General features: G+C 50.0%; 1 protein-coding gene across 2 annotated transcripts in view; it reads left to right on the forward strand.

Moving 5' to 3' along the window:
- Positions 1 to 12,935, forward strand: part of LAMA5 (laminin subunit alpha 5) — a 200,918-nt gene that overhangs the window by 176,210 nt on the left and 11,773 nt on the right. For both annotated transcript variants that reach the window (XM_081916565.1, XM_081916566.1), the window contains exons 64-72: positions 2,137 to 2,270; positions 5,715 to 5,877; positions 6,514 to 6,645; positions 7,819 to 7,970; positions 9,164 to 9,296; positions 9,644 to 9,784; positions 10,268 to 10,398; positions 10,532 to 10,699; positions 12,395 to 12,527. In XM_081916565.1, the coding sequence (XP_081772691.1) occupies positions 2,137 to 2,270; positions 5,715 to 5,877; positions 6,514 to 6,645; positions 7,819 to 7,970; positions 9,164 to 9,296; positions 9,644 to 9,784; positions 10,268 to 10,398; positions 10,532 to 10,699; positions 12,395 to 12,527 (1,287 nt within the window). The remainder of the gene's footprint in view (positions 1 to 2,136; positions 2,271 to 5,714; positions 5,878 to 6,513; positions 6,646 to 7,818; positions 7,971 to 9,163; positions 9,297 to 9,643; positions 9,785 to 10,267; positions 10,399 to 10,531; positions 10,700 to 12,394; positions 12,528 to 12,935) is intronic.

Below are 12,935 nucleotides of genomic sequence, written 5' to 3' on the forward strand. Positions count from 1 at the left end.
TCACTGTTTGTATAATGCTTTAAAAATGTTTTAAGACCTCCTTTGTTTGGGGGTTTTAAACAGGTGTTGAATCACCACCTGCCAGGGATTCTTTAGTTGTGATTCTGTTCTGTTGAGAGTCCGTCAAGGCTGCAATTAGCGGGACTGTTGTGGCGTCCCGTCCGCTTCCACTGTGCCAACCTGCTTATCCCAGCTTCAGCAGAGAATCTTGTGCAGCGGTGTGCCTGTGTGGAAGGAATCTCAGCCATGCAGTAAAACTCTCGTACAACAGCTTCTATTCTACAAAGCTGTATTGTACAGCAGCAAAACAAACAATTCAGCCAGGAGAGAGAGAAGACATGAGGCTTCTCCTGTCGCAGCCAAAACCGAAAGTAAAAACGTTCACATAACAAAGATGCGAACACACCCCCAGTGACAGGACATCATTTCCCTTGAGCTGTTAACCCTGTGAGCTCTGGGTATCCTCACAGATTCCTGTACTGCAGAGGGTTAGGCTAGATGACTCTTGGGGTCCCTCCCAAGTCTGCAACTCTATGCCTGACATGTTTGCCGTGCTGTGCTCCTTTGGAAGGTGGTGTTGTAAACAAAAATTGCCCTTTTCCCTTATGGGGTATCCAAGAGCCCATATAGAGTGCTTACATAGATTCCCTATTGGTAGGAGAGAATAGCAGAGGCCAACCAGAGAAGCAAAGCAGCTAGTAAGATTGATCTTTATTGATCTGTTGCAACAGGGTGCTCCCCTCACCCGCAGGAGAGGAGGAGGAACCCAGAACAATGGCGCGCAAGGCCTTATAAAGACTTTTGAAATTGCCTGCCACCCTGTAGATCAAGACCACCCACAGAAACATCATGCATACATCACAGAAGGGGTGTAACCTAAGACCACCCCTCAGGTACATCATACCTACATCACAAAAAAGGCGGTCTAAAACAGAAATTTTGAATGTTGTTTATCTCCTGTCTAGCAGGTTACTTGATTGTACCATATTTTTCGCCCTATAGGACACACTTTTTCCCCTCCAAAAATGAAGGGGAAATGTGTGTGCGTCCTATGGGGCGAATGCAGGCTTTCACTGAAGCCTGGAGAGCGAGAGGCGTTGGTGCGCACCGACCCCTCTCGCTCTCCAGGCTTCAGGGAGCTATCCGCAAGCCTCGCGTGCCCGCCGAGGCTTGGGGCGGCAGCCTGCAGCCCGAAGCAGGGGGTGAGCTGCGGAGCCCGCCCCCTGCTTCGGGCAGATGTCCGCAAGCCTCGCGCGCCCGGCAGTGTGTCCCACCCAGCGCGCAAGGCTTGGGGCGGCAGCCTGTTCTGGGGGCTGGGGTCGGGGGAAGCTCAGGCTTCCCCCGCGCCAGCCTCCGTGCCTGGGGGGGAATAATTTCCCCCCCTTTATTTCCCCCCCAAAAAAACCCTAGGTGCGTCCTATGGGGCGGGGCGTCCTATGGGGCGAAAAATACGGTATTTCCTGGGGATCCTGGCTAGTCTTTTGTAATGATAAATACTTAGTTCCTGGGCCAGGTCACAGGCTCACACCCTATTCATATCTTAAATGTGCCCTTAATACAGGATTTGTGAGGAAAGAGACAATGGGGAGGTTTCCCACTTTGACCTTGCAGAGAAAACATTTGCTCAGTTTAGGAATCAAAATGGTTCCAGGTCGGTCTCTTCCTATGCTGATCTATGTACGTGCTTGGTTGGCACACTTATGAACATTGCCATATATCTAAGACCTCAAAATTCCTATCACAGTGGGATATAAGTAATAATAACCCCCAAGCAACCTCATCATTGACTGTAACTGGTAGCAGAAGCCTGGCCAGTCAGCATGCTTATTGATGGAGCTACTCCTGGGATGAAGATCAGGTTTTGTAGGTTCATTAGAAAAATCGCAGATGGGAAGCCTGGTGCAGCAGACAGTCCTAGGGGTGGGAAGAGGAGGCTGGGACTGCAGAATCGCAAAGGGTTTAGGCATCTTAAATGGGAAGCGAGTCCATGTAGAGATGGAGGCAACCAAGGAGCAACTGGAATACCCAGGGTACTGGAGGGGGTTGGTGGGGCTGCTGGTCTAGCCCACCAAATTGAAACAGAAGAGTCACGCCTGTCCTGGCCATGAACCTGGACGCTTCCTCTCTTACCCACAGCCTCCGGCACCCCTGCGCTACCCTAACTACAAAGGCTGCATAGAAATGGATTCTCTCAATGAAGAAGTCGTCAGCCTGTACAACTTCCAGCGCACCTTCCACTTGGACACTGCCGCCCAGAGGCCATGCACAAGGTGAGCTGAGCCCACAGCAAGGGACGCCAAGCCCACGCTCTTCTTTGCTTTGACGGTGGCTTGCTGGGGCAGTGCGAGGGGAGGAAGGAGGTGGGGTTTGCAGAAGACGTTTTGGAGGCTTTAGGCACGGAGAGAGCAGAGGTGGGGATGCTCCACTCAGACCTCCTGCGCTTTCCACAAAGCCTAAAGATATGTCGCTTCATTTGCTTGAGAGATGCCGGCAGTTTGCTGAACTCAGGCACAAGCTTTGGCTGCACCTTTCAAGTAAACAAGCAAGCTAGCAAAAAGCCTGTAGCAGAATCTGTCTACACACCCTCAGCTCCTACGGCCAGAAAACTTACTTTTAAAAATAGGTTTTTGTAAGTCTGAGATTTTCATGATCCCACAGAGATCTTAGATTATTTGATTGTTTCATACGGAACCTGTACTTTCTTGAACTGTGCTGCTTACATGTCGTGCCCTGGCGTTTTATTTATTCTTACTCAGAGGGGTATTCAGCCTAATCGCAGCTTGCCAGCTCTTGCAAAGAGCTGCCGAGCTCTAGCAATATGCAACCTTTTGCTGATTTCCAGGTCTTTACCTCTCCACAGTATGAGACACCCCTGAAAGCAAGAACTACAGTCTTTCCTTTCAAAAACTTGTTTCCCCATTTTTGAGGCTTAGAATTTCTTTTTTAAAAAAAGAATAAAAATAGCAGCGTGACTTCTGTGTTTCTAGAGCCCACTTGCATAGATTTGCCATGGACCTGGGGACTTTTTGTGTGAAAGAGAAAATAACTTGCAATATCAGGATTTGAAGATTGAAGACAATACAGATTTATGGAAGACAGAATGGTTGGGTTTTAAGGAATGAATATTATATGTAGCTACAGGAGAGAAAGCTGGAAGTCCTTTTATTTTTATTTCTTTCTGTAGTTTCCCTCTCTTTCCCATTTTCTCTCCCTTTCTCCATTTCTTGTCTTCTTTCTTTGTTCTTCTTTAGACCAGTGTTTCCCAACCTTTTTTGGGCAAAGGCACACTTCTTTCATGAAAAAAATCTCGAGGCACACCACCATTAGAAAATGTTAAAAAAATTAACTCTGTGCCTATATTGACTATATAAAAAGTACAGTGGTGCCTCGCAAGACGAAATTAATTCGTTCCGCAAGTCTCTTCGTCTTGCGAGTTTTTCGTCTTGCAATGCACGGTTTCCCATAGGAATGCATTGAAAATCAATTAATGCGTTCCTAGGGAAACCGCCTTCAGACCAGGTCCAGGGACAGTCTGTCCCCCGACCTCTTCTGAAGGCTGGGGGGGACGGGGACAAGGGCTTTTCTTCCCACTGCCAGCCTTCAGAAGGCTGTTCTGAAGGCTGGCGGTGGGAAGAAAAGCCCTTCTTCCCACCTCCCGCCCCGCAAGCTCCGAGGACAGGAGGGCTTTGCTGCCGACCGCCAGCATTTTAAAAGCCCCTGCTGTCCCGGGGCGATTTTAAAATGCTGGCGGGCGGGAGCGAAGTCTCCGCTGCCCCGAGGAGATTTTAAAATGCTGGGGGTCGGCAGCGAACGCTTCGCTCCCGCCCGCCAGCATTTTAAGATCGCCCAGGGCAGCGGAGAAGTCTCCGCTGTCCCGGGAAGGCAGGCGGGGGGAGCAAAGACTTTTGCCCCCACCTGCCTTCAGAAGAGGTCCAGGACCTCGTTCCGATGCCCGGCGGCAGGGTGCGAGGTTCCCGCCCCACCGCCCGGCATCAGGGCATCGTTCCGATGCCGGGCGGCGGGGGGAGAGGTTCCCGCCCCACCACCCGGCGGCGGGGGAGAGGTTCCCGCCCCACCGCCCGGCATCGGGGCATCGTTCCGATGCCCGGCGGCGGGGGGAGAGGTTCCCGCCCCACCGCCCGGCATCGGGGCATCGTTCCGATGCCCGGCGGCGGGGGGAGAGGTTCCCGCCCCACCGCCCGGCATCGGGGCATCGTTCCGATGCCCGGCGGCGGGGGGAGAGGTTCCCGCCCCACCGCCCGGCATCGGGGCATCGTTCCGATGCCCGGCGGCGGGGGGAGAGGTTCCCGCCCCACCGCCCGGCATCGGGGCATCGTTCCGATGCCCGGCGGCGGGGGGAGAGGTTCCCGCCCCACCGCCCGGCATCGGGGCATCGTTCCGATGCCCGGCGGCGGGGGGAGAGGTTCCCGCTCCACCGCCCGGCATCGGGGCATCGTTCCGATGCCCGGCGGCGGGGGGAGAGGTTCCCGCCCCACCGCCCGGCATCGGGGCATCGTTCCGATGCCCGGCGGCGGGGGGAGAGGTTCCCGCCCCACCGCCCGGCATCGGGGTATCGTTCCGATGCCGGGCGGCGGGGGGAGAGGTTCCCGCCCCACCGCCCGGCATCGGGGCATCGTTCCGATGCCGGGCGGCGGGGGGAGAGGTTCCCGCCCCACCGCCCGGCATCGGGGCATCGTTCCGATGCCCGGCGGCGGGGTGCGAGGTTCCCGCCCCCCCGCCCCGCTTCGGAGCAGCGTTCCGAAGCGGGGCGGCTGGGGCAGGTGTTCCCGCCCCCCCCGCCCCGCTTCGGAGCACCGGGAGAAGCGGGGCGGCTGGGGCAGGTGTTCCCGCCCCCCCCGCCCCGCTTCGGAGCACCGGGAGAAGCGATCTCCCCGCAGCCCCTTGCTTCAAAAGAGGTCCGGGGGCAGCGGGGAAGAAGTGCTGCGCTTCCCGCTGCCCCCGGACCTCTTTTGAAGCAAGGGGCTGCGGGGAGATCGCTTCTCCCCGCAAAGCCTTGCTTCAAAAGAGGTCCGGGGGCAGCGCTTCCCGCTGTCCCCGGACCTCTTTTGAAGCAAGGGGCGGTGGGGAGAAGCTATCTCGGGCGCCGCGGCGTGCAGGCGCACTGCTCGCTCCTCTTTCCGCGCAGGCGCCTTCTCTCGCTCTTCCCACGGCACACCAGGCAAGGTCTCACGGCACACCAGTGTGCCGCGGAACACCGGTTGGGAAACACTGCTTTAGACTAAGTAGCTGTCTTACCTTAAGGTAAAGTGACCCCTGACCATTAGGTCCAGTCGTGACCAACTCTGGGGTTGCGGCGCTCATCTCGCTGTATTGGCTGAGGGAGCCGGCGTACAGCTTCCAGGTCATGTGGCCGGCATGACTAAGCCTTTTCTGGCGAACCAGAGCAGCGCACGGAAACACTGTTTACCTTCCCGCCGGACTTGCACTTTGATGGGCTTTCGAACTGCTAAGCTGGCGAAGCAGGAACCGAGCAATGAGAGCTCACCCCGTCATGGGGTTTCAAACCTTCTGATCGGCAAGTCCTAGGCTCTGTGGTTTAACCTACAGCGCCACCTGCGTCTCTATTATCTTAGTATATGATAAAAAGGGTGTGCATTCTTGTAGATCTATGAATAAGTATAAATAAATATGTTAATTAAAAGAAAAGACTGGGCATTCTTCTTGTCAGCTTTTTTACTTCTCCATTCTTTTAGGTCTAAATCAACAGGGGACCCCTGGCTGACCGACGGCTCCTATTTCGACGGCACCGGTTATGCAGAGATCACATTTGAGGGCCAGAGCGGCTCCTTCAAGCGCTTTGAACAAGAAATGCGGCTGGTGTCACACAATGGGATCCTTTTCTTCCTGAAATTTCAGGCAAGCGTTGCTTTGAATTGTCGACCATACTGTGAGGGTGGGGCTTCCCAGCTGAAAGTCCTGTTTGGGTTGTGAGTGGTGTTAGATGTAAGTGGAGGGGGAAGTGAATATTGGGGGGGGGGAGAGGAATAATTGCACACGACCCGGCTCAGAGGAAGCATCGGGGAGCAAAATGGGCATCCTCTCTGCACTGGTCACTTCTTGATATCATTGCGCCATAGCCGAGTCCCCAGTTTAGATGGGGTTTTGTTCTATAGCTTACTTAGTGTCATGGTTAATTTACTTGGACCTTCCTGACGGTGAAACTGCAGCTTAAACCTTAGGACAGAGTTTCCCACACTTGGTCACCAGTTGTGTTTTTGGACTACAATTCCCACCATCCTTAACCTAGCTAAGGATGATGGGAGTTGTAGTCCAAAAACAGCTGGAGACCCAAGTTTGGGAAACCTTGCCCCAGGGGGTACACTGTGCTTGGATCTTGTTCTTCTATCCTTGCTTTTAAAAAGAATTATTTCCCTCTTCCAACAACTGTAGACCACCTCCTCTTTCCAGGGCAAGAACACTGACCATGTGCCAAGGGGAAGGCAACATTCAGGATCGATAGACTGAAAGGTTCTTCTCATTTTTCCTCCACAGAGACAGCTGATCTGCTTGGCTGTTCAGGAAGGAAAGCTGGTGCTCTACTATGACTTTGACGGAGGCCTTAAAGTGGCCCAAGCCTCCAAGGAACCTGCTGCACTGGTAGCCAGCAGCAATACAGATAAAGTGGTAAGGCGGAAAGAGACCTCTGTACTTGGATTGGGCTAATGGAGGGTCTCACACTCCCTTTCCCAGAGGGTCCCAGGGCAGGGGCAGAAAGCCACACCATAAAGCTCCAGCTCCCTCACTGCCTTTGTGGTTTAGGAACTGGACTTTTTGCATTTTCCACGCAATCACCTATTTGCGGCATCGTAGAATGATTGTGGGCTATTCCCACCAGTCACCAAGAGCCTGGTCTTCAACTATTCTGATTCTTGACCGGGCATCTTGTTGGCTAGAGTTCACTGGAAGACGCCTTTGGGAATATAATGGAGAGGAATGTTCAGTGCTGGCTCATCCTCTTGGCTCAGGAAACTTGCTTGAGGACAAGGTTTCAACTTCTGTATTGCTTATTAGAACAAAAAAAGGTATCTGAGCAGTTTACTGAAAAAATCTAGAAATGAACGACGTGGAAATTTAAAATATAACTTAATCAGGTCTTTTATATCAAAAAAGAACCACCTGCAACCCATACTTTTAGTTAAAATGCTAAAATAACATGGCTTGGTAGGCTAGATGAAACAAAAGGCTTTTAGCTGGTGACGAAAACAGTAGAGTAAAGGCACCTGCCTGAAATAAACGGGGCAGCGAGTTCCAAAGATGGGTTTAGCCACACCAAAGGATCCACTTCATACAAAAGGGGCATTGTGTGTCACTTGTAGCAGCCAGTCCTCCACATCTAAGCAGCCAAGTGAGTGCTTAGGGAAGCTTTTAATGTTTGATGCATTGCTGTATTTTAATATTTTGTTGGAAGCCACCCAGAGTGGCTGGGGAAGCCTAGCCAGATGGACGGGGTTTAAATATATTTATATTATTATTATTATTATTATTATTATTATTATTATTATTATTACCACAGAGAGGAGGCATTCCTTCTGGAAAACTGGCCACAAGCTCTTAAGGGCTCTGTTTACTATCATGTTGAACCTGTCCTGGTCACAAATCGATGGCCAGTGCAGATCTCTGAGTAGGGATGTTGCCTGCTTGACACGGGGGTCAGGCTCCCATCAGCCATTGTGCCACAGAAGTCTTGCCTTAGGTAGCCGTGACGCTTGCCATCTAACTTCTTTGGGGACAAGTGGCCCCTAGTTTCAGCGGACATTGTCCATGCTTGTTTGGTTTGGTTATTTTGTCCGATTCCAGATCCAAATATTCCTCCACAAAATGGGTTCCAAGGATCGCGTTTTGGTGCGCCTGGAGCAGTCTACCGTCTTCAATGTGGAGCAGGAGAACAAGTTGCAGAGTGCCACTTCCTACTTCCTGGGTGGTGCGCCCACCTCCATTCTGCCCGAAAGGTAAGGCTTTTGTGTCATTCAGTATATCTGAAGAAGCGTCTCCACCCCCATCGTTCTACCCAGACACTAAGGTCCAGCTCTGAGGGCCTTCTGGCAGCTCCCTCACTGAGAGAAGCCAAGTTATGGGGAACCAGGCAGAGGGCCTTCTTGGAAGTGGCACCCACCCTGTGGAACGCCCTCCCACCAGATGTCAAAGAGAACAACAACTACCAGACTTTTAGAAGACATCTGAAGGCAGCCCTGTTTAGGGAAGCTTTTAATGTTTAATAGACTATTGTATTTTAATATTCTGCTGGAAGCCACCCAGAGTGGCTGGGAAGGCCCGGCCAGATGGGCAGGGTATACTTAATAAATTATTATTATTATTATTATTATTATTATTATTATTATTATTATTATTATTATTATTATTCAGCACCCGGGGTAGGCTTACGTTTCCTCTCTTCTGTATTTGTCATCGTGTTTCCTTATGAGGACCACACTTTCATGCTCAGCACCAATGTACTGATGCTGAATTATGGGTGTTTCTTCCCCCGCCCCCCAAAAAACAACCTGATAGCCCTGATCAGAAATGATGTCTTCGTGTACAGCATTGCAAAGGCCTCTGGGTCAGACCATGTTTTACAATCCCTAATAATAATAATAAGAATAATAAGAATAATTTTTATTTATACCCCGCCCTCCCCAGCCAAGGCCGGGCTCAGGGCGGCTAACAAGCAATAATAAAAACAAGTTGAATGAATACAACTTAAAAACAAAATTAAAATAGGCTGTTTGGTTTTACAAAGTGCTTATGGGAGGCAGGGATACGGTTTTACATCAGCTTACAAAAACCCAAAACCCACAGACCCTGTTTTGGGGTTCAGCATCTGATTTTGCAGTTTTCTCCAGGTCCGTTATTGCAGCTGTCAGATTTGGGTAAAGAGGAGCTTGGGTTGTGCTTGCCATGTTCACAGTAGACACATTGAAACTGAGGGACAGAACTAAATTAGGTCCATCGATTTCAGTGGGTCTGTTCTAAGTCGGACTTGGTTGCTTGCAATTCTCGGGATCAGCAGCTTTCTTTATTCATCCTCCGTCTCCTTCAACTCTCTCTGCCATCAGACATTTTGTATGGAATCCCATACAAGCTTGTAGAGAGCCAAAACTGCTTCCCTCCCCACCCCACTTTTTCAGTATGACTTTTTTTTCAGCCTGAAGAAAATATTCCCCAAAGGCGGATCCATCCGTGGCTGCATGAAAGGATTGAAGGCTCTTGGAAAATACGTTGACTTAAAACGTATGAACACCACGGGAGTGAGTTACGGCTGTACCTCAGACCTCCTGGTGAGTAGGACGTGTTCGGCCTGTTTGCTGCGCTAGACCAAAAGAATCGCACCATTTTAAGTGGATGTTCACACCTGCCTGAGATTCAAAATTGTTTTTACATATGTGGTTGTTTTTTATTGCTTATCATTTTGGGGTGGGAAGCAATTCAGAAATGAAAATAAATCAGAAATTCAGCCGTGCTCAGCCCTATGTCCCTGGGCAGCTCACAAGCAGGGCTGAGAATGGAAGAATGCTTCTGTCAGGTACATTGGAAGGGACTTCCCCATATATGTGTCTACTCAGGGGCAAGTCTCATTGCTGCATGGGTTCCTCTCGGTTTTGCAATCACTCTGTCCCCCTTGCAGGTGGCTCGCTCGGTTAAACTTCACGGCCACGGCTTCTTGACGATGTCGCTGCAGGATGTGCCCTCTTTGCAAGATTTCTACACTGGTTTCAGCTTCCGCACCACCCAAAGCCGTGGCTTGATGTTCCACCATGCGACAGAGGTATGCCCTTCCTCTTGGCTGATGTCCCACTAGAGCACCCGTCAACTCTCCTAAGTGGCTGATGGGCACGAATCGTTCCTAGCACTTCCTTCCTCCCACTGAGAACCAGTTTTAAGAGAACATTTAAGTGTCATGGAAGATACATGCCCTATTCTTTCCCTTTGTTAGATGCTCCACGATTTGTGTCTTCTTGGCACAACGGGTGACCTCTGAAAGCTTGACTGCCACCTGTATTCCCAAGGGAGGAACGCTTTCTATTTCCTACTCATTTGCCCCATCTCAAAGCTCTGGCTGGATCTTCTTCAAGCTTTGTCTGCTGTGAGAAAAAGTGTTAATTTCTGTGCCTTTGTGTTTTGTATGCTCTGGAACAGAAAGACACATTGCTGCACCTGGAACCTCATTTCATCCTTGATATGGTGAAATTGCTCTGAGCTTGCTTAAGGTCTGTGACACACACACAAGTTATTCTCTTTGTCTTTCTAGGAGGGTACCTGCCAGGTTTCCTTGCAGAATGGCAGAGTGGCCGTAAGCGTCCTCTCTACAGAGCTCACCACCAAGAACGCATATGCAGATGACACGAGCCACTATGTTGCTATCTACAGTGATTCCGCAGGGTATACCTTTCAGAGTCACCCTTTTCTAGTGCATGTTGCACTAGTGCACACACACCCCTTCCCCAGCACAGGGGAGGAGGGACTGGCACAAACGAATCATGTCTCCTTGAAACAAAATGTGTTTCCATTCCAGAGTCCGGCTTTATGTTGACGATCAGCTTCAGGGAACCCAACCAGGGCTTGATCGCCACAGGAGGCAGAAGCGGCAAGATGAGTTGGCTGTCTTTCAGCTAGGAGGCATGCCTGAAGCCAGCGAAATCAGCAACCTCACAGGGTGCATTGGGAACGTCTTTGTCAGGAGGTGAGTCTTGTGTTCCTCTCATACCCAGGAAGAGTGGTTCCCCAGGAGGAGTGATTAGCAGTCATGGTGTGGGAAGTGAGGCTCCACCGGCTGCACTGACATCTTGCAATAAAGGGTTGGGCAGGAAGCATGGTGGCAAGGATGGGAACTCATCTGCACCCACGGCCATCAAGGGAGAAAATGTGGGTTTGCATTCTCTCGAGGCTTCTGGATAACCTGAAGGAAACAGCAAATGTGGGAAAGAGGCTAGGGTGAGAGAGGCATGGCCAGGAACAAATTAATCTGCCCTCGTTAAATCCCTGTGAAGACTGGAGGACTGGGGGAAATTTGTGGAATATCTGGAAAGTATAAGTGAGGGACAGATAACGCTAGAGGGATTTAAAGAAGCACTGTGAAAAATTAAGAAGTATTGTCTAAAGGGAATAGAAAAGAAAGATATAAATAATGTCAACATAAACCTAAGGAATGCGTAATCCAAATAATGACTATGGATGATTTACGGAAAAGCTGAAGGAAGTCCAGAAAAGGAATAATTTGTGAAAAATTGGATGTGAAATTAATATGTGTTTTTGTTTTTGTTGTAAACTAATAAAAATCATTTTTTTTAAAAAAGTCCCTGCGAAGATTGAAAAGAGCAGTCTGAGTGAAGAAACTGGCTGCGAAGAATGAATAATGTGGTCTCTTGGAAACAATTAAAATTCTCTGATACCTAAGTGGGCTGGGGAGGGTTACTTTGGGCAAAAGCAATAGATTGAGACTGAGGCTGCGTAAAGGCAAAAGTTTAAGCTAGTCCAAGGATTTGCCCGGTGTTGCTATCCAGGCATCCTAAAGTGCACTTCTATGTTACACGACTGACTCTATAATCAATTTCACTGCAATCATTCCATTTTGAATTCACACATCTTGATGGATTTGAATTTCAGCTGAAATAAAGCATCACCTTCTTTGAAAGCAACAATATTGATAGTTGTTTGGACTGCACTTGATCTTAGCCAAAAGGCTGAGAAGTGATAATAGTTGTTTGTAGACTAAATAGCCATGGCAAGTTGGGTTTTCTTGTTGGTTACAATTCTTCAGATCAGGACTGATGCCACGGCTGTACTTGGGTGTTGCCTGCTGATTTCACCATTCATCTGCATTGAAGGTTCCATACTTTAGCTTGTACCTGCTTAGGAATTGCTGCACTTCATCATGTGGGAATTGGCAGCAGTGCAACACACACACACACACACACACTCAACTCTGATGGGGTAAAACTCCTTGCTCCAAGACATGAGCCTTGTTCTCCCTCATGTGGCCTAACTGTGCAAATACAGAGATCCTGGATCCTCCACACAGGTTGTGTTGCTGTTGTCAAAAGTAAAATTAAATATAACATTTGGGGTTCAGGAAGAGTCTGGAATTAGAACGAAGATGCAGACTGAAGATGATGCCAGGCAGGAACAGAGCAGGCGCAGTCTACAGTGTCCTTCTTGAAGATCAGCTGCAGGCAGATACAATCTTGCGGGTTAATGAAATAAGTGGGATTTGGTTGTTGTCCATACATGACAAGGACAATTAATCAACAAGGATCTGAGAGTTGCTTTGCTTCCAGGATGGGCTAATATAGTCAGAAAGGCCTCTCTGCCAGCTTCGTGCCATCTGGCTGTGGTCCTGGCTGAACAGCTGCTGAGCTCCTTCCCCTTTCTGCAATAGGAAATCAGACCCGCAGATGGTCGTGGACCTGCAGCAGAGCACCAAGAACGTCAACGTGACCATGAACTGCCCCAGGGATCGGCAGCCCCAGCAGATGAGGGCATCGGAGAAGAAGGGCAAGTGGAAACCGAAGGTGATGAAAATTTTTGCAGCTTCCCTTTCCGTTCCCTAAAAGTTGGCTTTATCTACAGATGCAGTAGCTGTTAACTATAGGGACAGGGACAAGAGTCCAGCCTGCAGCCTGTGCTTCATTTTGTTCTGAAATAGTCAAAAGCACCCAGGGAAATGTTCAGAGCAGCTCTTCCCCACTGCCTGTTAGGCCCATTGCCCAAGCAATGACTCCTGTGTATGGATTTCGCTTATTTTGGTTTCACAAAAGCGCATCCGTTCCACCCACAGAATAAGTCAATACGAGAATGTGTTGCTTGGGAAGATAGCTTCTTTCCATCTTCCCTTCCCTCTCTGGCAAGCATGCACTGTGTTCACACATGAGAGCCCCTGGACAACCCTCAATCAAGGTTTGGCTCAGGGTGAGGGATTC

The sequence above is a fragment of the Podarcis melisellensis genome (assembly GCF_964234715.1).
Source record: "Podarcis melisellensis genome assembly, chromosome: 6".
Taxonomy (NCBI): domain Eukaryota; kingdom Metazoa; phylum Chordata; class Lepidosauria; order Squamata; family Lacertidae; genus Podarcis; species Podarcis melisellensis.